The sequence below is a fragment of the Somniosus microcephalus genome, chromosome 5 (assembly GCF_052327205.1).
Source record: "Somniosus microcephalus isolate GS21.2 chromosome 5, FLI_Smic_1.0, whole genome shotgun sequence".
NCBI classification, from domain to species: Eukaryota; Metazoa; Chordata; class Chondrichthyes; order Squaliformes; family Somniosidae; genus Somniosus; species Somniosus microcephalus.
In genome coordinates, this window is record NC_140991.1 from 99,398,358 (window position 1) to 99,419,233 (window position 20,876).

The 20,876-nt window shown below is 48.7% G+C and overlaps 1 protein-coding gene across 2 annotated transcripts in view; it reads right to left on the bottom strand.

Moving 5' to 3' along the window:
• LOC147117228 (polypeptide N-acetylgalactosaminyltransferase 15-like) overlaps positions 1-20,876 on the bottom strand; it is a 149,270-nt gene that overhangs the window by 79,947 nt on the left and 48,447 nt on the right. For both annotated transcript variants that reach the window (XM_085988028.1, XM_085988029.1), the window contains exon 4: positions 4,628-4,795. In XM_085988028.1, the coding sequence (XP_085844154.1) occupies positions 4,628-4,795 (168 nt within the window). The remainder of the gene's footprint in view (positions 1-4,627; positions 4,796-20,876) is intronic.

A 20,876-nucleotide genomic window follows, 5' to 3' on the forward strand; every position in this document is an offset into this window, starting at 1 on the left:
TCTTAAGGCGCTAACCTGGCGGCGCAATGCAATTTCTCCGCAGGCGGGCGCAGCGCAGGTGCTGTCAATAATCGATTTGACCTAGACATGCTGGCGCCGGTCAGCTCTTAAAGGGGTGGATCGATTCTCATCTGCAGCCACACTCTGCACCTTGTAGGCCTCAAAATCGACGGTAACCTACCTGTGGCGGCCAAAACTTCAAGGACATGGAGAGGGTCAGGGAGAGAGCGCAGCGCTTCAGCGAGGGGGCATTGGATGCTCTGGTTGGTGTGGTGGAGCGCCGGCGATCTGTGCTGTACCCAGAGAATGGCAGGAGGCCTAATCGGACCGAATACCGCAGAGCTTGGAGGGAGGTTTCCCAAAGAGTCACCTCCAGCAGCATGGTGCCCAGGACTCCCGTGCAATGCAGGAAGAAGTTCAATGACCTCACTCGGGTCGTTAGGGTGAGTGCCTTTTTCAGATTTCTCTTCATCCCTCCATTTGCACCTCATTTTATGGCCAGAGGGTCTGCAAAGCCCCAATGGCCAGCTGTCATCCAGCACCCATGGCCCTTTCTGGAAACACACACGCACATTTAGCTCAGTGCATAATGTAAGGGCTATTCTACCATGGGAGGCATGTGATGTCAGCTCAGGGCAGCATAATGTAAGGGCTATTCTACCATGGGAGGCATGTGATGTCAGCTCAGGGCAGCATGTTTCATCACACCCTGTCCTTTCTCTTGCAGGCCAAGCTGGCGAGGAACTGCAGGCAGCAGCTTCATACTGGGGGAGGCCCGCCTCACCTGCAGACCCTTACAGACCTGGAGGAGCGAGTCCACCAGATCGTTGCAAGCCGAATGAGTGGTCCCGTCGCCTCTGGAGCTGCCGACCCCATTGTGCACAGCGATGGTAAGGTCATCACCTTTTTGAACTCTCTCCTTCCACTTGTTCCCCCCACCAGCATGCTTTTTCACTCTGGACCCAAGTCAGAGCATTGCAGCACTCATGCATCCCTTGCTGCCACCCTGTCCTTTCGCTAAAGCCACTCTTCAACCTCCCTGCTTTCAGATGCTGCATCACCAACTCGGGAGCCGGGTCCTCAAGCTGCCACTGCGACTAACTCGGGAGGCGACGAGCAGGAGGAAGCCGGACCATCCATACCACCCTCAGGCGAGCCAGCCCATCTGCAGACCGGGGAGACTACTTCCCTGGAGGGGAGCGGGGGGGAATGCTCTGAGGAGGATCCAGCTCAGGAACCAGTGGCCTGTAGCAACGCGAGGGGGGTAGGGAAGCTCGGGGGCCATCTCCCCGGAGGGCGAGTCGGGCCGCGAGTGCTGCTGCACAGAGCGCAGAAGAGGTGCGTGCCCTCGCAGAAATGAGCGCCCAGGCTGGGCTGAGGCACACTGAGCTCATGGCTGCAGTGGCAAGGATGCCTGAATCCATCGAGACACTGGCAAGGAGTGTCCAAGACTTCGGCGCAGCACAGGCAAGGAGTGCGCAGGGCTTCGGGACAGCACTGGCAAAGAGTGCGCAGGACTTCGGGACAGCACTGGAAAGGATTGTCCAGGGCTTCACCGAAGCACTGGCACCTGCCACGCAAGTGCTGAGTGCTGCCACGCAGTCACTCGCTGGTCTCATGCAGACGCAGATTGAGGCCACGCGAGCACTGACTGCTGCCACCCTCGCTGGATCGGGCAGGATTACCCGGGGCCCTTGCAGCACCACAGCAGGCCAGCAATCTGTGGACCAGCCGATTGCTGCGCATGGTGCGTTGCTGCCCCGTCAGAGTGCCAGTGTGTCCGCCGACCAGGGAGCTGCTGTCCGTTCTCAGGATGACAGCATTCCTGATGCCACCACTGGCATGTCTCCACTGCAGCTGCCACCACCTGTAGGACAGACTGCTTCCACCCATGCAGAGTTGGAGCAGTCATCAGCCGGGCCCTCCAGCCCAGAGCTCGTCCAGGCCGTCCCTCAGGGGCATCTGTGCTTTCGGACAGTCAGCAGGCCTCCCCCAGCCTTGCTGCAGCCACTGGGGTCCCATTACGGAGGAGCTGCAGGGAGGGAAGGGGCCAATCTCGCAAGTGAAGCAGATCACCATCGAGGGGGAAAAAGTAAAAGGTGCTGCTGATACCTGTTATTTGTAGAATTCAAGGCCGAGGATGCTGGTCTGAATGTTAGTTATGTTTTGGACAGTCTCCCGGGTGTGCGAGGCACTTATGTGGCAGTCTGTTTGTTTTGCTTTTTGTTGCTATTGCTTTGTCATGCGGGAAGGAAGCACATTTTGTAAAATAAACAACTTTCTTTATTTACAATGGCCATGTCTGCTCTTTACATACATTTTGCCCTTCACAGGCTTTGGGGTATCAGAACGGTTCTATTCCTGTTCTTGGAATGGCAGCAAGCATTCCCTGAGAGGGGCCTAGAAGCGACTTCTGATAAGCCTCTGACGGATGGCCCTTCCAGTTTGTGCCCCCCTCCCGTCTTGGTCCTCCTCCTCCTCCTCCTCCTCCTCCTCTGCTGGTGCTTCAATGTCTGGTGGCATTGGCTGGGTCCTCAGGATTGCGAGGTTATGCAGCATGCAACACACAACCACGAAGTGGGAGACTCGCTCAGGTGAGTACTGAAGGGCTCCTCCGGAATGGTCCAGACAGCGGAACCGTTGCTTCAGCATGCCGATTGTGTGCTCAATAATGTTCCTGGTCGCTTGATGGCTCGCATTGTAATGTTCTTCAGCAGGGGTGCTGGGCGAACGGAGCAGGGTCATCAGCCAGGTGCACAGAGGATAGCTCTTGTCCCCGAGAAGCCAGCCTCCTGGGTGAGCCGGGGCCTCGAAAAGGTCTGCCACAGAAGTCTGGCGCAGGATGAAGGCGTCGTGGCTGCTGCCTGGAAACTGGGCATTCACAGCGAGGATCAGCTGTTGGTGGTCACAGACCAGCTGTACATTCAAGGAATGGAACCCCTTGCAGTTGCGGAACTCCTCCGCATTCTCTACAGGCGCCCGCAAAGCCACATGCGTGCAGTCAATGGCGCCCTGCACCATGGGGAAGTCCGCTATTCTTGCGAAGCCCTCTGCGCGCTCCCGCTGCTTGTCCGGGGTCATTGGGAAGGAGATGTACTGCCGCCTCCTTCTAAAGAGGGCATCAGTCACTTGACGGATGCAGCAATGCACTGCGAACTGCGAGATGTTGGCTATGTCCCCAGTTGCGGCCTGAAAGGAGCCACTTGCATAGAAGTTAAGGGCAACAGTGATCTTCACAGCCACCGACAGAGATGTCCTGCACCTTAGCTGAGGCTGCAGATCTGGCTGAAGCAGGTGGCACAGCTCAGTCACCACCTCCCTACTAAAGCGCAGCCTTCAGAAACACTGCTCCTCCGACATGTTCATATATGAAAATTGCTGTCGGAAATCCCTGGCAGCATAAGGTCTCCTGTGGCGACGTCTGTTGGCCCTCCTCTGTCTGGCCATGCCTGACCCTCTATCCCTGCGTCTCTGTGCCCTGTCAAGATGATTCAGCAGCAGGACGTTCCCATCCAATGCAGCCCCCATATTAAGTGCGCACAGAAAGTTATCCCGTTTGAGATGCTCACCAGCAGCAAGGTGATGGTCAGAAGGCTGAAGTTCTTCTGCCAGCGCTGGCTCAGTGTAGAAAGGGCTCTCTGTGTGCAGCTGAGCAACTCTCTGTATCTCTCTAAGAAGTTGTGGTCCAAAAATGGCTGCTGCTTTTATACCACAACAGTCCCCTTTAAAGAACGCCCCCCCAGCCCGACAGCGACTGGGAAATGTTCCAGGTAAGCTGTCCTTATTAGCGCCAGGCGGAACGGAAGGGGGCGCCACTGAATTTCCGGTCCGGGGCACCCCAAAGGCGTTGCACACTGAAATGATGTCATGATCTGCATGCGCCGGTGAGCGGGCGCTACGGTTTAGTGCCAGCGCTAAATGTCCACTCAATATGGGGAGAGGCGCAGGGTTCGCTGCGCCCGGGCGCTAGTTGGTTAGCGCCCCACTTGCCGGCCTCTTTAGGTGCTAACGGGTGGCGCAAACAACCAAATTTTTCCCCCGCTGACTTTTGCTGAGAGACAGCTGTATTGATGCTGACAGTATCTTGCCCCAGTGGCCATAGTGAGCTTAGGCTATTCAACTGCAGAGGGCATCATAGTCAAGCCTGATCCTGTCCTCACTTGACATCCATACATGTGCACTCTGCAGTAAGAAGCACTGATGGAAAATGGGAGCAGGAGCCCAGCTGGTGTTCCCCTCTATGAATGCTCTCTGAAGCCAGCAATAGCGTCAAGCTGTTGCCACTGCTGAAGGCAACATGTTCATTGCTGATTGGAGATCAAACCATGGACCTTCCAGGTCTGTATAGCTCAGTGCCATACCAGATGGTGCATTCTCCTGCTAAGCCACTCAGAGAGCTCCATAATACAACATTAAGTAAAATAAAATAGGAAAATGATTTCCCCCTAAATTTCAGCACTTAGTTTTTGACACTACTGTGCATCTTTTTCACTTATCCCCTTTGTTTTTTAGCTATATTAGGGACTGTTCATCTCAACTTAATACTTCCTTCAGTATATTTTTTTGCCATATGGGCTTGAAATACAATCAAACAGACAGTTAAGTGGACACTTGTCCTATCACCTACTGTATAGGGCTGATGGGAGACTTCCGCCATTTCTGCTCATACTCTGGTATTGGTTCCCAATGAAAGTCCAGCTTCCAGTTGAAAACTCCTCGCTGTGGATCAACTGAGTGATAATACTGAAATGTCTTCCAGTCAATAACATCTATTATAGGAGAAACAACACGAGATCTGTAATGGAAAAAAGGGGTATGAAACTTATCTTCAATGGGATTTCATTTTGTAAGAACTGATCTTAACTACCCCTCTCTAAATTGATCAGCATTGCTTTCAGCTTGTATTTCACTTCAGTAAGAAGCATTAATAAATGCAAACTTCTAAAGTTTTCTAGTACTTGGCAACAATTATTATTCAATTGGTGATCTAATCAGGCAGCCATGATTGAGAATACCTTCATGAGAAGCGCATGATGAGGTATCAACTAATTACTCCCTTGAGTGCTAATGAAGAACTCTCCACTATTGTTTGAGCGCACACAGCTACTTTGGAAGCTACAAAGGATCAGAAAAACAAGTGGCTCAAACAGTAGCAGAGATTCTAATCAAATAGGAATAATAGAAACATTTAATCCTCTGGAGCATTACTAAATTAAGTAAGCATTGCCACAACACTATACAGGGGAGTTAAGGATAAGGCAATCAGTCCTAAGGATGAGACTGTCCTTCAGTTCATTTGCTGTCCTCAATTATCTATTCAGCTTGTGTTATTCTGAGGATAGCGGGTCAATTGAACTGCCTCAAGGCATCCCCTTGGATCGACGCGCTATCTTTAATTGCCCTGGGCAGCACAAGTGGTCACCCTTACCCAATTAAAAAATGTTTAGTGTTCTACAGGAATAAACTATTTAACAGCCACAGTGGAGCCAGGGCTTGAAGCATGGGACGAGAAAGATATTTGAGAGGGACTAGTTACTGTAATAATGTAACAGATGCCTAGGACTCTGGATGGTCTTGCCTGGGGGATAGGGCGTTATTCTCTGCCCCAACCCTCCCTGCCTCAGAACGTCTCTAATAAAAAACACTTCAAGTTCAAGTTTAAAATCAAAAATTAAAACAAGTTAAAGCCAAAAAGGCAGAATACAAAAAATAGGTGATAGTCAAACTGTTTTCATTTGTTCGCTGTTTTGCAATTGAACAAGAGATAGTAAAATAAGAACTTTACAAATGAGTAACATAAGGGGCTGGATTTTACCTGAGGAGGCACGTTGGGAGTGGGACTGCTGGTTTCCGGATTCTAGTCCCGTCCCTAGTGACGTCTGACAAATAGACGCTACTTTCCCTTGATTGGCCTTGTTAAGCCCGCCCTGCGGGCTTGCCGGCCAATTAAGGGAAAGCCGGTGTCAGATGACGTCAGTGCATGACGCTTCATCTGCCGGTTTTCTTAAAGGGACAGGCCCCATAATTTTTTGACAGATGAATTGTCAGTGTTTGACAGTATTGAGGTGCTATCAAACACTTACAATCACTGTCCAAAGGTGAACCCTTGCACTCAGGCTCACCAATAACACTCTTCTTAGGAGAAAACAGATGGCAGAAGCCATCTGTCAATTCTCCCGATCAGATGAGGCTTCACAAAAACATCAAGGCCTAGAAATTCAGTTGTTTGCGCCAGCCGCTAGCGCCTTAGCAGGAGGAGAAGTGGGGCACTAAGCGGCTAGCGCCCGGGCGCGGCGCGATCTGCGCCTCTCATGAACTTCAGTTAAGATTTAGCGGCGGCGCAAAACCTTTGCGTGCGTTCAGCTGCGCGCGCAGATCCTGACATCATTTCATGGTGCAACACCCTTTGTGCACCCCGAACCGGAAATTCAGTGGCGCCGGCCTATTGTGCGCCTGGCGCCCCTAGCGACTGGTAGAGGGGAACGGTTCCCAGTTGCTGCGGGGTGCGGGGGGCGCTAATTAAAGGGGACTCCTCCTGCAGTATAAATGGCAGCCATTTTGCACCACTCCTTCTTTGTGAGAGACGGATATTTGGAGAGAGACAAAGGTAGAGAGCTGTCTGGTTTGGCTCAACACTCGCACAGGTACTTCTGGCTTCAGGCCACAGCTTTGCACTTGTCTTTAACTTCAGTGTCATAGCATTGATTGGAAACATATAATGGGGGCTGCAATGGGTGGAAACGTTGGGCTTCTCCATTGCATTCAAAGGGCTCAGAGACGCCGTGAGAGAGTGCCAGTCATGGCCAGACGGAGAAGGGCCAACAGGTGTTGGCAAAGGAGGCCTTACCCACCCAGGGTATACCGCCAACAGTTCTCATATCTGAACATGTCTGAGGAGCAGTGTGTTCGGAGGCTGCAATTCAGAAGGGCGGTGGTCACTGAGATCTGCCACCTGCTTCGCGGAGATCTGCAGCCACAGCTGAGGAGCAGGACGTCTCTGTCGGTGGCAGTGAAGGTGACGGTGGCTCTCAACTTCTATGCCACCGGCTCCTTCCAATCTGCTACTGGGGACATTTCCAACATCTCCCAGTTTGCGGTACATTGCTGCATCCACCAGGTGACCAATGCCCTTTTCAGAAGGAGACGTCAGTTCATCTCCTTCCCCATGACCGTTGACAAGCAGCAAGAGCGTGCAATGGGCTTTGCAGCATTAGCGGGCTTCCCCATGGTGCAGGGCGCCATTGACTGCATGCATGTGGCTTTGCAGGCACCTCTAGAGAATGCCGAGGATTAGCGCAACCGGAAGGGCTACCATTCGCTCAACGTGCAGTTGGTGTGTGACCACAGGCAGCTCATCCTAGCTGTCAATGCCCGCTTTCCAGGCAGCAGCCATGATGCCTTCATCCTGCGCCAGACTTCTGTGGCAGACATGTTCGAGGCCCAGCCTCACCCACGAGGATGGCTTCTCGGGGACAAAGGCTATCCTTTGTGCACCTGGCTGATGACCCCGCTCCATGCGCCCAGCACCCCTGCTGAAGAGGGATACAATGACAGCCATCAAGCAACCAGGAACATCATTGAGCAAATAATCGGTGTGCTGAAGCAATGGTTCCGCTGTCTGGATCGTTCCGGGGGAGCCCTACAGTACTCGCCTGAGCGAGTCTCCCATTTTGTTGTCGTGTGCTGCATGCTGCACAACCTGGCTATCCGCAGGACTCAGCCACTACCAGCAGACATTGGAGGATCACCAAAGGAGGAGGAGGAGGAGGAAGAGGAGGAGGACCAGCACAGGAGGGAGGCAGAAAGTGCAAGGGCCGCCCATCGGCGGCTTATTGCAAGTCAGTTCTAGGCCCCCTCTCAGGGAATGGCTTGTGCCAATGGCAGAAGATGAATGTAGCCGCTCCACAAGCCCTCAGCCGAGCAGGGCAACCAGGACTTCCAAAAGAAAGCATGGACAGTGTGATTTAAGAATTTTTTTTACTGTGATACCTCTGTGCCCTTCCCACATGACAAACTAATGGAGAGAAACCCCCCCAGAAACACAAATACACCAGTCTCGGCCTTTACAAGTAAAACAAATATACCAGTCTCGGCCTTTAAATATGAAACAAATACAGCAGTCTCGGCCTTTATATATGAAACAAATACACCAGTCTCGGCCTTTATAAGTAAAACAAATATACCAGTCTCGGCCTTTATATATGAAACAAATACACCAGTCTCGGCCTTTATAAGTAAAACAAATACATCAGTCTCGGCCTTTAAATATGAGACAAAACATTTGGCCACACCTTCTACTTTTTCCCCTGCGAGGGTGATCCGTTTCGCTTCCGTGACTGGCCCCTATCCGCCCTGCAGCTCCTCCTCAATGGGACCCCAGTGGCTGCAGCAAGGCTGGGGAAAGGCTGCTGAGGGTCAGATGGTGAGACGGCAGATGCCCTTGGGGTCGACCTGGACCAGCTCTGGGCCTGGAGGGGCCGGCTGTTGACTGCTCCAACTCTGCTTGGGCGGCAGCAGTCTGTCCAACAGCTGGTGGCAGCTGCAATGGAGGAGTGACAGTGTTTGCTGCAGGAATGCTGCCAACCTGACAGATCACAGGCACTCCCTGGTCAGCTGATACATTGACATGCGCACGGGCCAGCACTGCAGCATGCGCAGCAATCTGCTGAGGCACAGACTGCTGGGCTGCTGCGGCATGGCGAGTGCCCCGGCAATGCCTGGCCGATCCAATGAGTGTGGCAGCAGTTAGTGCCCGTGTGGCCCTGGTCTGTCTCTGCATGACACAGCCAGTGAATGCATGGCACGACTGAGCACTTGGCTAGAAGCCGCCTGTGAAGCAGCAAAGTCCTGCTGACTCCTAGCCTGTGCTGCCGCGACGTCCTGCAGACTCCTGGCCTGTGCTGCACTGAATTGTTGCAGACTCCTGGCCTGTGCTGCACTGAATTGTTGCAGACTCCTGGCCTGTGCTGCCGCGATGTCCTGCAGACTCCTGGCCTGTGCTGTCCCGAATTCCTGCACACTCCTTGCCAGTGACTCTATGGAGTCAGGCATCCTTGCCACTGCAGCCATGAGCTCAGTGTGCCTGCGCTCAGCCTGGGCGCCCATTTCCGCTAGGAGCCGCACCTCCTCTGCGCTCACCGTAGCAGGACTGGAGGCCGCACTCACCCTCCGGGGAGAAGGCCGCCGAGCTTCCCCACCCCTCCCGCGTTGCTGCAGCCCGCTGGTCCCTGGAGCTTCACTATCCTCCGACCCTTCCCCCCTGCTCCCCTCCAGGGAAGACGTGTCACCATCATGGCCATGGGCTGCCTCGGCTGAGGGTGTCCCTGATGGGCCGGCTTCCTCTTCCTCCTCCTCTATGTCTGACTTGGACACAGTGCCAGCTTGAGGGGCCGCCTCCTCACCTGGCGAGTCACCATCTGAAAGCAGGGAGGCACAAGAGTTGCTTTAGAGTGAGGACAGGGTGGCAGCGAGGGAGGCATGAGTGCTGCTGTGCACTGCATTGGTTCGATAGTGGCAAAGGATGCTGGTGTGAGGCGCAAGTGGAAAGGGAGAGGTCAAAAAGGTGATGACCTTACCATTGGTGCCCAGAACAGGGTCAGCATCTCCAGTGGCGACGCGGCCACTCAGCCGGCCTGCCATGATCCGCTCCACTCGCTGCTCGAGGTCGCTCAGCTGTTTCAGGTCAGGACGGCCTCCCCCGGTCTGTCACTGCTGTCTTCTGTTATGCGCCAGCTTGGCCTGCAAGAGAAAGGACAGCCTCTAAGTACAGTGTCAAGCCCTGATCTTGCCCGCACTGCCTCCCATGGTCGATTAGCACTGACAGTGTCAAGCCCTGATTTTGCCCGCACTGCCTCCCATGGTCGAATAGCCCTGATCATGTCTAAAGTCCTGAATGCGCAAGTGCTTTTCATGACAGTCCCATAGCTGCTGGATGAGGGCTGACCATTAGGGCTTTCAGACCCGTTTGGCCATAAAGTGAGGTGCACATGCAGGGATGAGGAGGATACTGGAAAGGGTACTCACCCTGACAACCCGAGTGAGGTCGTTGAATTTTTTCCGGCACTGGGTTGGTGTCCTGCCAACCACGCTGTTGGACGTGACCCTGTTTGCCACATCCCTCCATGCTTTCCGATATTCGGCGGGCAGCGGCCTCCTGCCACCCTCAGGGAAGAGGATATGGCGCCTGCGGTCCACTGCGCCAACCAGCAGCCTCAGGTCACCCTCGCCGAAGCGCTGCGCTCTCTCCCTGGCCTTCTCCATTCTCCTGGGCATGGAGCTGTTCCAGAAGCAGTGTTCAGGCCTTGCCTTAGGGCTGCAGTGTGCAGGGCGTGGCAGGCAAGCAATTCCACCCTCCCCCTTTAAATGCTGACGCGACTGTCTGCCCTCAATGAGCAACTCGTCGCACCTGCGCTGCGCCCGCCTTCGGTGTTTGCGCCCTGGATCGCCGGCTTAGCGCCTAATGATAGTCGTGCATCGCCTGCTTTAGCGCAGCAGCAACCTCTTGGGGCGATGCAACTGAATATCGGCGAAGGTGGCGCTAAGTTGCGCCGGGCGCAAAAGTTAGCGAACGCCATGCTGTAGCGCCCCAAATGTGGCTATACTGAATTTCTAGGCCCAAATCTTGCCACCTGCAGATACATAAAAACAGAATAAAAACATTTCTCACTACATTCTCTCACCTGTCATACTTACCTGTGCACCATTGCACCCATCACACTACCTCTGCAGCTGTCATTTGCACACTTACGCTGCAGTAGACCCATAGCTCGCCTCGCTAACCCTGGCGGGGTTTCCCGCCATTGGGAAGGCCACATCAGCAGGCTGAAAATGGGGAAAGGCCTCTTAACTGCCTGTTAACTACCTGTTAACAGGCAGTTAATTGTCTCTAATCCCCTTCCCGCCGCTGGGAGACGGGTCCCTGTGCGAGTCGGGGACTCGCCTCCCGGGAAGATGGTTCGGAGGAGGGTTGGGAGTGGGGTTGGGACCCGCTCCCAATTTTTCCCATTTTCCCAGCAGTCCCGCCTCCAAGCCTGCCTCCTCAGCGCTGGTAAAATCCAGCCCCATATGGAGTTTTTGTTATAGTTTTCCTTTTGTATGTCTTTTTCCAATCAATGAAAACATTGATATTCTTTTTTGTTGTCTTTAGACTTTAACAAAAGTCGAATATTAACAATATTGTACCGATTGTGAGCTTTATTTTCCTTTTTGAGTATGTCATTGCTGTAGATGTGTGACTGCTTGAAAATGGATTTTTGCTCTTCAAAATGAAAATAAAGTTGTATATTCATTATCCTGCAAATTATCTTTAATATTTATTTTTTGAGGATTTTAGCACCAATGAGTAAAATGGGTTTATTAGAGCTAACTATAATTAGAGATAATTAGATGTCTAACGTGGATAGCACTAAACATTTAGGGGTAAATTTAAGAACTTACACATGGCAACACATATTGGGAATATGGGCATGAAGATCCGCAGGCACCACCAGATTTACCATGCATTAATTTTAAAGTTATGAAGCTTTGTGCCAGAAGTGTGAATTCATAAAAGTATTTGCATTGAACATGACAACATCAGGGCTTGAACAACTCGTACCTGGAGCTTAAATAATGAACTCATAATGAATCTTAACTGTAATTTCTCCATAGCTCCGATGTCCTTCTGATAAGGGCTGGATTTTGTGGGGGAGGGGGGGTCAGCGGGCGCGATCGGGGGGCGGGTCAGGTGGGAAAGTGTTATTTTTCCCCAGCGGGTCAGGACCCTGCTGTGAACCCGCCGCCGCGCGCCTTTACCAAATATCGGGACTGTCAGCGCTGAGCAGACCCAACATGCAGCGGCGGGGGAGGCAATTAAAATCATTAGTGGCTTGTTTACAGCCACTTAACAAAGTTTTTTTCCCCCAGCTTTTTGGATTTGACAGGCCACCCACTGGATTTCCGCTGTGCCTAGACCTCGTCTGTGAAGCTGAGGTGGGAGGTCACTTGCCATTGAATCAGCTGATGAGTTGACAGCTTCAAATGTCAAGTCAAAGCTCCCAGCTGATTGAGAAATGTTCCACATTGCTACCCGGAAACTGCATTTCCATTAAAGATTCAGAATGCTGCAAGTCTTTACAAGTCTCCATCCATTCTGACCATTCCCACCATTGATAGATCGCTTCTGTCATCTCTACTTCACCTGTCATCTATTCCATCAGCATGGGTGCCATTGAAACTCTCTCATCTTGGTCCTCAGAATCCCACCATGATCAGCCCCAACACCAGCATCACCAGACACACCAGCATCACCAGGTACACCAGCATCTCCAGGCACACCAGCAGCACCAGGCACACCAGAAGCACCAACAGCAACACCAACCTTCTCCGCAATCAACTGATACTGCACAGGACACAGGGCATCAGCACATGACCACATTGCTACCCGGGAAGCCAGGAATGGCCTCACTATGGCCAGAATTACTTCACTTGGTGCTGTATATCCTGGCTGCCACATGATGTGCCAGGTTGGCACCGCCCCACACCAACACCATAAAGCATCCCTACAATGCCTAAGTCATTCCTTTCATACTCATGTCCATTGCGGGCGGTACCGTTATGTCTCACTATTCACTGCAACTCACTGAGCCACTTCCAAAGGTGCACACAAATCTGTCAAAAAACACAATGTGTTGAAAATAAAGGTTTCAATGTTTGATACCACATTAACAGAAATTTTATATGAACATTGCATAAACACCCAAGTGCCTACCCTTGTGTGTTGTTAGTTGGTATGATTGGACTAGGATGAGGGTGAGTGTGAGCGGTGGCTAGTGAGATGCGGATGTGATAATGCAAATAGAGAGGGATGAGTGGAGGTGCAAGGTAAGTTGTTGTGAGTAAGGATGTGCAGGAGTAGGGTAGGGAAGGCAGAGTGATGGGGATGTGATGAGAGGCACAGCAGGATGAGGTTGAGTGTGGCTTTGTACTAACATTTCATGATCTATTGAGATCATTGAAACATTTGCGGCACTGTACCCAGGTCCTCCTGACCATATCCCTGCTTGTGTCCTCCTCTGCAATGTGCAACCCGGCTGTGTTGATCTCCTGGGGAGGTCTCTTCCGCCCTTGGAAAAGGAAGAGAACCTCCCTGCGTGCTGTGACTCCCTCCATAAGCATATGGAGGGAGTCATGGGAGAGCTTGGGTGCAGCCCTGCACCTCTGTGTGATGATTGTCAGTGTTTGCAGCACCTCAATGCAGTGGAACACTGACAGCACAAATGTCAAAAGAAAGTTGGCCATGGTCCCTTTAAGGAAACCGACTGATGATGCATCATCAAATGATGTTACCAGACCCGCTTCCTCTAATTGAAAGAAAAAAGAAAGACTTGCATTTATATAGTGCCTTTCACGACCACTGGAAAAGCGCTTTACAGCCAATGAAGTACTTTTGGAGTGTAGTCACTGTTGTAACTGGCCGGAAATGCGCTGGGCGGGCTTAACAAGCCCAATCAAGGGAAATTCATTTCAGACAGCTGGCTGGAGAGAGGTCGGGATTTGCCATCGCCCGCCATGGACCCGCCGAGGTTCGTAAAATCCAGCCCAAAGTCGGTGGGCAGCACAGTGGCATAGTGGTTAGCACTGTTGTCTCACAGCGCCAGAGACCCGGGTTCGAATCCGGCCTCGGGCGACTGTCTGTGTGGAGTTTGCACATTCTCCCCGTGTTTGCGTGGGTTTTCTCCGGGTGCTCCGGTTTCCTCCCACAGTCCAAAGATGTGCGGGTTAGGTTGATTGGCTATGATAAATTGACCCTTAGTGGTAGGGGGATTAAATACGTGGGGTTACAGGGATAGGGTGGGATATGTGTTGGTGTAGGGGTTACGGGGATCGGGTGGGATATGTGTCGATGCAGGCTCGATGGGCCGAAATGGCCTCTATCTGCACTGTGGGGTTTCTGTGATTCTGTGGTTCTGTGAAAGTCCCCAGAACTACATGCAATACTGCTACTGTGGCCTAACTAATACCTTGTACAAATGCAATGTCACTTCCTTGGTTTTATGCTTCGTGTCCTTAGGTGTTAAACCTAAATCCTTTTTGTCTTTTATACGGTGTTTTCTACTGGCACTTTACCTTTAAAGATCTATGGGGGGAGGGGGGTGGTGGGGGGGAGTAATTTTCTGAGTATGCCCTGACAGCGGAGAACCTCACCTGCTGCTCTGCTGGTCAGTAGGTTCCCTGTTGTCAATCATTTGTCGATATACATTGATGGTCGACAGGTTCCTTAGTATCAATACATATTTGGGAAAATACCCCTTATGTATCTGCACCTGCACATCTCCCTGTTGCTCCGCTCTGTTAAGAATCTAACAATTTAGGCTGCATTTCCTTTCATTGTTCTTTTTCTCAAAATGTACTTCACATTTCTAAGTATTAAAATGTAACTGTCACCTCTCTACCCATTCCGCTACCCTGTCTACCTCCTCCTGAAAGCTCCTACATTCATCCTCACAGTTTGTTGTTTCTCTAATTTGGTCTCAACAAACTTCACTATTATTCCTCTTGTGTTTTTGACTAAATCATTTATATAAATGGAAAACAAAAGAGCTCCCAGTACAGATTTCTGGGGCACACCATGACCCACATCGCACTAATCCGAAAAATATCCATTGACTCCTACAATTTGCTTTCTGTCCCCCAGCCATCTCTGATCTGTGTGGTTACATTCCTTTTAATACCGTGTGCCTTAATTCTCATAACAAGTCTCTTTGAGCCATCTTATTAATTACCTTCTAAAAATTGATTTATACAACATCCACCACATTCAGCGATTTCCTCAAAAAGTTCAAATAAATGAATCTGTCCTAGATTAGCCCATGCTTTTCTAAGTGCTCACTAATTTCATTCTATATTATGCAACAACAACTTACATTTATATAGCGCCTTTGACATAGCAAAACGTCCCAAGGTGCTTCACAGGAGCATTATCAATCAAAATTTGACACCGAGCCACAGAAGAAGATATCAGGACAGATGACCAATAGCTTGGTCAAAGAGGTAGGCTTCAAGGAGCATATTAAAGGTGGAGAGAGGGGTGGAGAAGCATTCTAAAGGGCAGATTTTCCTCTACATGATGTCTAGGGAATGCTAAGTTCTTAGGTACAGGACATGGGAGTGGAGATGAGTTACTTCAGGACTCTGATACTATCCTCACTTCACCCTTTGGGCATCCAAGTGGGGGGCATCTGAAGAAAGCCGGAGGTGGGGCTTGAATCGGGACATTCTGTAGGCTGATGGTTCTGGGAGGAGGGTCTAAGGGGTAGTTCAAATATAGCTGAACAAAAGAAAATAATTCCAGTTTTTGAAAATTTACCTTCACCCCCTCCCCGATCCCCCCTCCCCCGCAGCTCCCCAACCAGGAAATCCAGGTCTCAGGACCTCTGTCTGCTCCTCTCAAGCCTGCAACGTCACTCCTGTTGCCACACATCCAGTTCCCAGCACAAGACACTGCCAGGGAGCAGGCCTGTATTCGGAGTGTGCCTGGGTGATGCAGATTTTCCACTGCAGTTCTGCTGTTTAATCTGACATTTCTTTCCACCCAAATTAGCTGGGCTAGGGTCTCTTTCATCCCATTGAAGTGAGCTAATTTACAATGAAACACCTTTATCTTCTCTTTTTCTCTATCTGTTTTCAATGTGAAATTAACAGGTTGCTTACATGTTCTGCTTCATTACCCAGAACCAAACATAGCGCTGCATCTTTCTTTGTTAGACATATAATATATTGATTAGGAAACAGTCCTGGGTGCATTCAAAGAAGTCCTCCACATTTTGACCATAACATTTGTCTTATCCCAATCTACCTTAAGATAGTTAAAGTCTCCCATCACTACAATTCTGTTACTACCACTCTAGATAACCTACAAATCTTGTTCCTGCTTGCTTTCCCATAAATAATTTGTTCTTCTGTTGTATTCTGCAACAGTAAAGTTTCTTAGCTCGTTTTAAATCAAATTCTCACCCTTCAGAAAACACCATAAGTATGATTGAAATTGGAATACAGTTTGTGCATCAGTGTAATCTCTTCTATCCTGATCTTTTAGATAAATGCAGAACTTTAGACATTTAGTTGTTTAAGGCTGATTTGTGGTGATACAGTTTTTTGTCACAATTTGAAACAACTGCTACAATTAAGGCTACAATGAAAAGAATTATATTGATATTTGGAAGACCAATGTGACTGTGATGGCCTTTGAAGCACCAAATATATTGACATGGCACTGGCACACTGAGGTGGTTCATGTCAGAAACGGAGCTTTTTATTACTTTTGAGTGGACATTCCATTAGCCGTATCACATCTTGGTTGAAAAGAAAGCTTTATTTAAAGCTGTTACTATAGCAACTGTCAATGATGTAATAACTGTAAAATATTTGTTTTTTTCCCCACAATCTAAGTATCAGAGAGGGTCCCTATCTGAAAAAATGAATCACCTTACCAATAGCACTTATATTTAGATCAGCTCAAGAAACCAGCATATCTTTTCATCTACCTTTGCATCTTTGGTTCCTATAGATACTGCCTTCCAGCTGTGACATACATAAGTGGCGCAGATGTAGTAAGTGCATGGTTACAAAGAATGTTATTGTTGGACAAAGTTTGCCTTCTCACCAAAGAGCCCACTCAGACTCAAGGCTGTAATGAATCCAATCAACATTGTTTCTGTTTCTTGATGTAGCCATGGCAACTTAGGAAGAATCTCACCAGCCAAGTAACAAACGTCTTCTGAAATAAATATGCCATTCTTGAAATGCCAGCAACAACTATCAGAACATGACTAATTCATCTTCCAGGACAATCCAAATTAGTTAGGAAAATGTCTTGCAACAAACAACTCATGCACTGCTACCCCATCAAAGCATTCAAACCATCTTATCCTGTGCAGTGTTTCCAGGAGGTAAATAGCCCACTGAATGCTTACCATGCACTGTAGAGGGATGGTGTATGTGAGGGGTCAAAGACAAAGTCTATTTGGTTAGAATTAAGGAACAACAAAGGAGCTATTATGCTACTGGGTGTCTACAATAGGCTACCAAATAGTGGGAAGGAGACAGATGAGTAAATTTGCAGGCAAATTACAGAAAGATGCAAGAAATACAGAGTAGTGATAATGGGGGACTTCAATTGTCCTAATATAGACTGGGAAAGGAACCATGTAAAGGACAAAGAGGGAGGAATTCCTGAAATGTATACAGTAGAACTTTCTTGATCACTGTGTTTCCAGCCCACCGAGGAAGGAAGGATGTAGTTCTGGGGAATGAAGTGGAGCATGTTTCAGTGAGAGAGTATTTGGGGTACAGTGATTATAATACCATCAGGTCCAGAATAGTTATGGAAAAGGACAAGGAACAATCAAGCGTAAAAATACGTAACTAGAGGAGGGCTAACTTCAGTGAGTTGAAAAGGGATCTGGTCCAGGTGGATTGGAATCAAAAATTGGTAGGCAAAACAGTACTTGAACAATGGGAGGCCTTCAAAGATTAGATAGTTTGCGTACTGAATAGACTCATTCCCACGAGGGCGAAAGGAAGGGTATCCAAAGCTAGAGCGCCCTGGATGACAAAAGATATGAGACAGAAAAAGGAGGCTTAGGACAAATGTGTGGTACATAATACAGTAGCAAATCAAGCTGAATATAGAAAGTACAGAGGAGATCTAAAAAAAGGGAATAAGAGGGGCAAAGAGAGTATGAGAATAGATTTGCGGCTAACATAAAATGGAACTCAAAAGTCTTTTATAAACACATAAATAGTAAAAGGGTAGTCAAAGGAAAGTTGGGGCCGATAAGGGACCAAAAAGGAAATTTTCTTGTGGAGGCAGAGGGCATAGTTGAGGTACTAAATGAGTACTTTACATCTGCCTTTACTGGAGAAGAGGATGCTGCCAATGTAACAGTAAAGGAGGAGGCAGTAGCAATATTGGATAGGATAAATAAATAGATAAAGAGGATGTACTTAAAGGGTTGGCAGTCCTCAAAGTAGAAATGTCACCAGGTTTGGGTAGGATGCATCCTAGGTTACTGAGGAAAATAAGGGTGGAAATTGCAGAGGCTCTGGCCACAATCTTCCAATAATTCTTAGATATGAGGGTGGTGCCAGAGGACTGGAGGATTGCAAATGTTATACCGTGTTTAAAAAAGGGAAGAGGGATAAATCAGGCACCTACAGGCCAGTCAGATTAACGTCAGTGGTAGGGAAACTTTTAGAGACAATAATCCGGGGCAAAATTAATTGGCATTTGGAAAAGTATGGGCTAATAAATGAAAGTCAGCACAGATCTGTTAAAGGAAAATCATGTTTGACTAACTTGATTAAGTTCTTTGATGAAGTAACGGAGAGGGTTTATGAGTGTAGTGCAGTTGATGTGGTGTATGTAGACTTTCAAAAGGCATTTGATAAAGTACCACATAATAGACTTGCTGGCAATATTGAAGCCTAAGGGATCGTAGGGACAGTGGCAGTGCGGATACGAAATTGGCTAAGGGACAGAAAGCAGACAATAGTAGTGAACGGTTCTTTTTCAGACTGGAGGGAATTATACAGTGGTGCTCTCCAGGGGTCAGTATTAGGACCACTGATCTTTTTGATATATATTACTGACCTGGATTTGGGGATACAGGGCATAATTTCAAAGTTTGCAGATGACACAAAACTTGGAAATATAGTAAACAATGAGGAGGATAGTAACAGACTTCAGGAGGACATAGACAGACTGGTGAAATGGGCACACATGGCAGATGAAACTTAACAGTGATTCATTTTGGTAGGAAGAATGAGGAGAGGCAATATAAACTAAATGATACAATATTAAAGGGGTTGCAGGAAAAGAGAGACCTGCAGGTGTATGTACACAAATCTTTGAAGGTGGCAGGATAAGTTGAGAAGGCTGTTTAAAAAAAGCATATGGGCTCCTTGGCTTTATTAATAGAGGCATTGAGTACAAAAGCAAGGGAGTTATGCTAAACCTTTAAATAAAACACTGAATAGGCCTCAACTAGAGTATTGTGTTCAATTCTGGGCACCACACTTTAGGAAGGATGTCAAGGCCTTGGAGAGGGTGCAGAAGAGATTTACTAGAATGGCACCAGGGATCAGGGACTTTAGTTATGTGGAGAGACTGGAGAAGCTGTGGATACATAAGAACATAAGAAATGGGAGCAGGAGTAGGCCAATCGGCCCCTCGAGCCTGCTCCGCCATTTAATAAGATCATGGCTGATCTGATCCTAACCGCCAATCTACTATCACAGAACCATCTCCTGAATCTAACAGAATTAGACACATGAAATAGGAGCAGGATCAGGCTACACAGCCCCTGGGCCCGCTCCGCTACCCACAGGGCCATGTCCGATCCGAACCTAGACTCATGTCCAAATTCCTGCCCGCTCCCCGTAACCCTTAATTCCCTTTACTTCTAGGAAACTGTCTATTTCTGTTTTAAATTTATGTAATGATGTAGCTTCTACAGCTTTTTGGGGCAGCATATTCCATGGACCTACCACCCTCTGAGTGAAGTAGTTCCTCCTCATCTCAGTTTTGAAAGAGCAGCCCCTTATTCTAAGACTATGCCCCCTAGTTCTAGTTTCACCCATCATCGGGAACATCCTCCCCATATCCACCCGATCCAACCCCTTCACAATCTTATATGTTTCAATAAGATCGCCTCTCATTCTTCTGAACTTCAATGAGTAGAGTCCCAATCTACTCAACCTCTCCTCATATGTCCATCCCCTCATCCCCGGGATTAACCGAGTGAACCTTCTTTGTACTGACTCGAGAGCAAGTATGTCCTTTCTTAAGTATGGATACCAAAACTGTATGCAGTATTCCAGGTGCGATCTCACCAATACCTTGTACAACTGAAGTAATACCTCCCTATTTTTATATTCTATCCCCCTAGCAATGAAAGCCAACATTCCATTGGCCTTCTTAATCACTTGCTGCACCTGCATACTAAACTTTTGAGTTTCGTGCACCAGGACCCCCAGATCCCTTTGTACTTCAGTACTTTCCAGTTTCTTGCCATTAAGATAATAGCTTGCTCTACGATTTTTCCTGCCAAAGTGCATAACCTCACACTTTCCAGTATTGTATTCCATCTGCCAAATCTCTGCCCACTTACTTAGCCTGTCTATGTCCCCTTGCAGGTTTTTTATGTCCTCCTCACTCACTACTTTCCCTCCCATCTTAATATCATCTGCAAACTTTGATATGTTACACTCGGTCCCCTCCTCCAAATCGTTAATATAGATTGTAAAGAGTTGGGGACCCAGCACCGACCCCTGCGGAACACCACTAGTTACTGATTGCCATTCTGAGAATGAACCATTTATCCCAACTCTCTGCCTTCTGTTAGATAGCCAATCCTCTATCCATGCCAGAATATTACCCCCAATCCCGTGATTTTTTATCTTAAGCAATAATCTTTTGTGTGGCACCTTGTCAAATGCCTTTTGGAAGTCTAAATACACTACGTCCACTGGTTCCCCTTTATCCACCTTATATGTTACTTCCTCAAAGAACTCCAGCAAATTTGTCAAACATGACTTCCCCTTCATAAAACCATGCTGACTTTATCTTATTAAATGATGATTATCCAAATGTCCTGTTACTGTCTCCTTAATAATGGACTCCAAAATTTTACCTACCACAGATGTTAGGCTAACCGGTATATAGTTTCCAGCCTTCTGTCTACTGCCCTTTTCAAATAAGGGTGTTACATTAGCAGTTTTCCAGTCTGCCGGGACCTTTGCCGAGTCCAGGGCGTTTTGGAAAATTATTACCAATGCATCCACAATCCCTACCGCCACTTCCCTCAAGACCCTAGGATGTAAGCCATCAGGTCCAG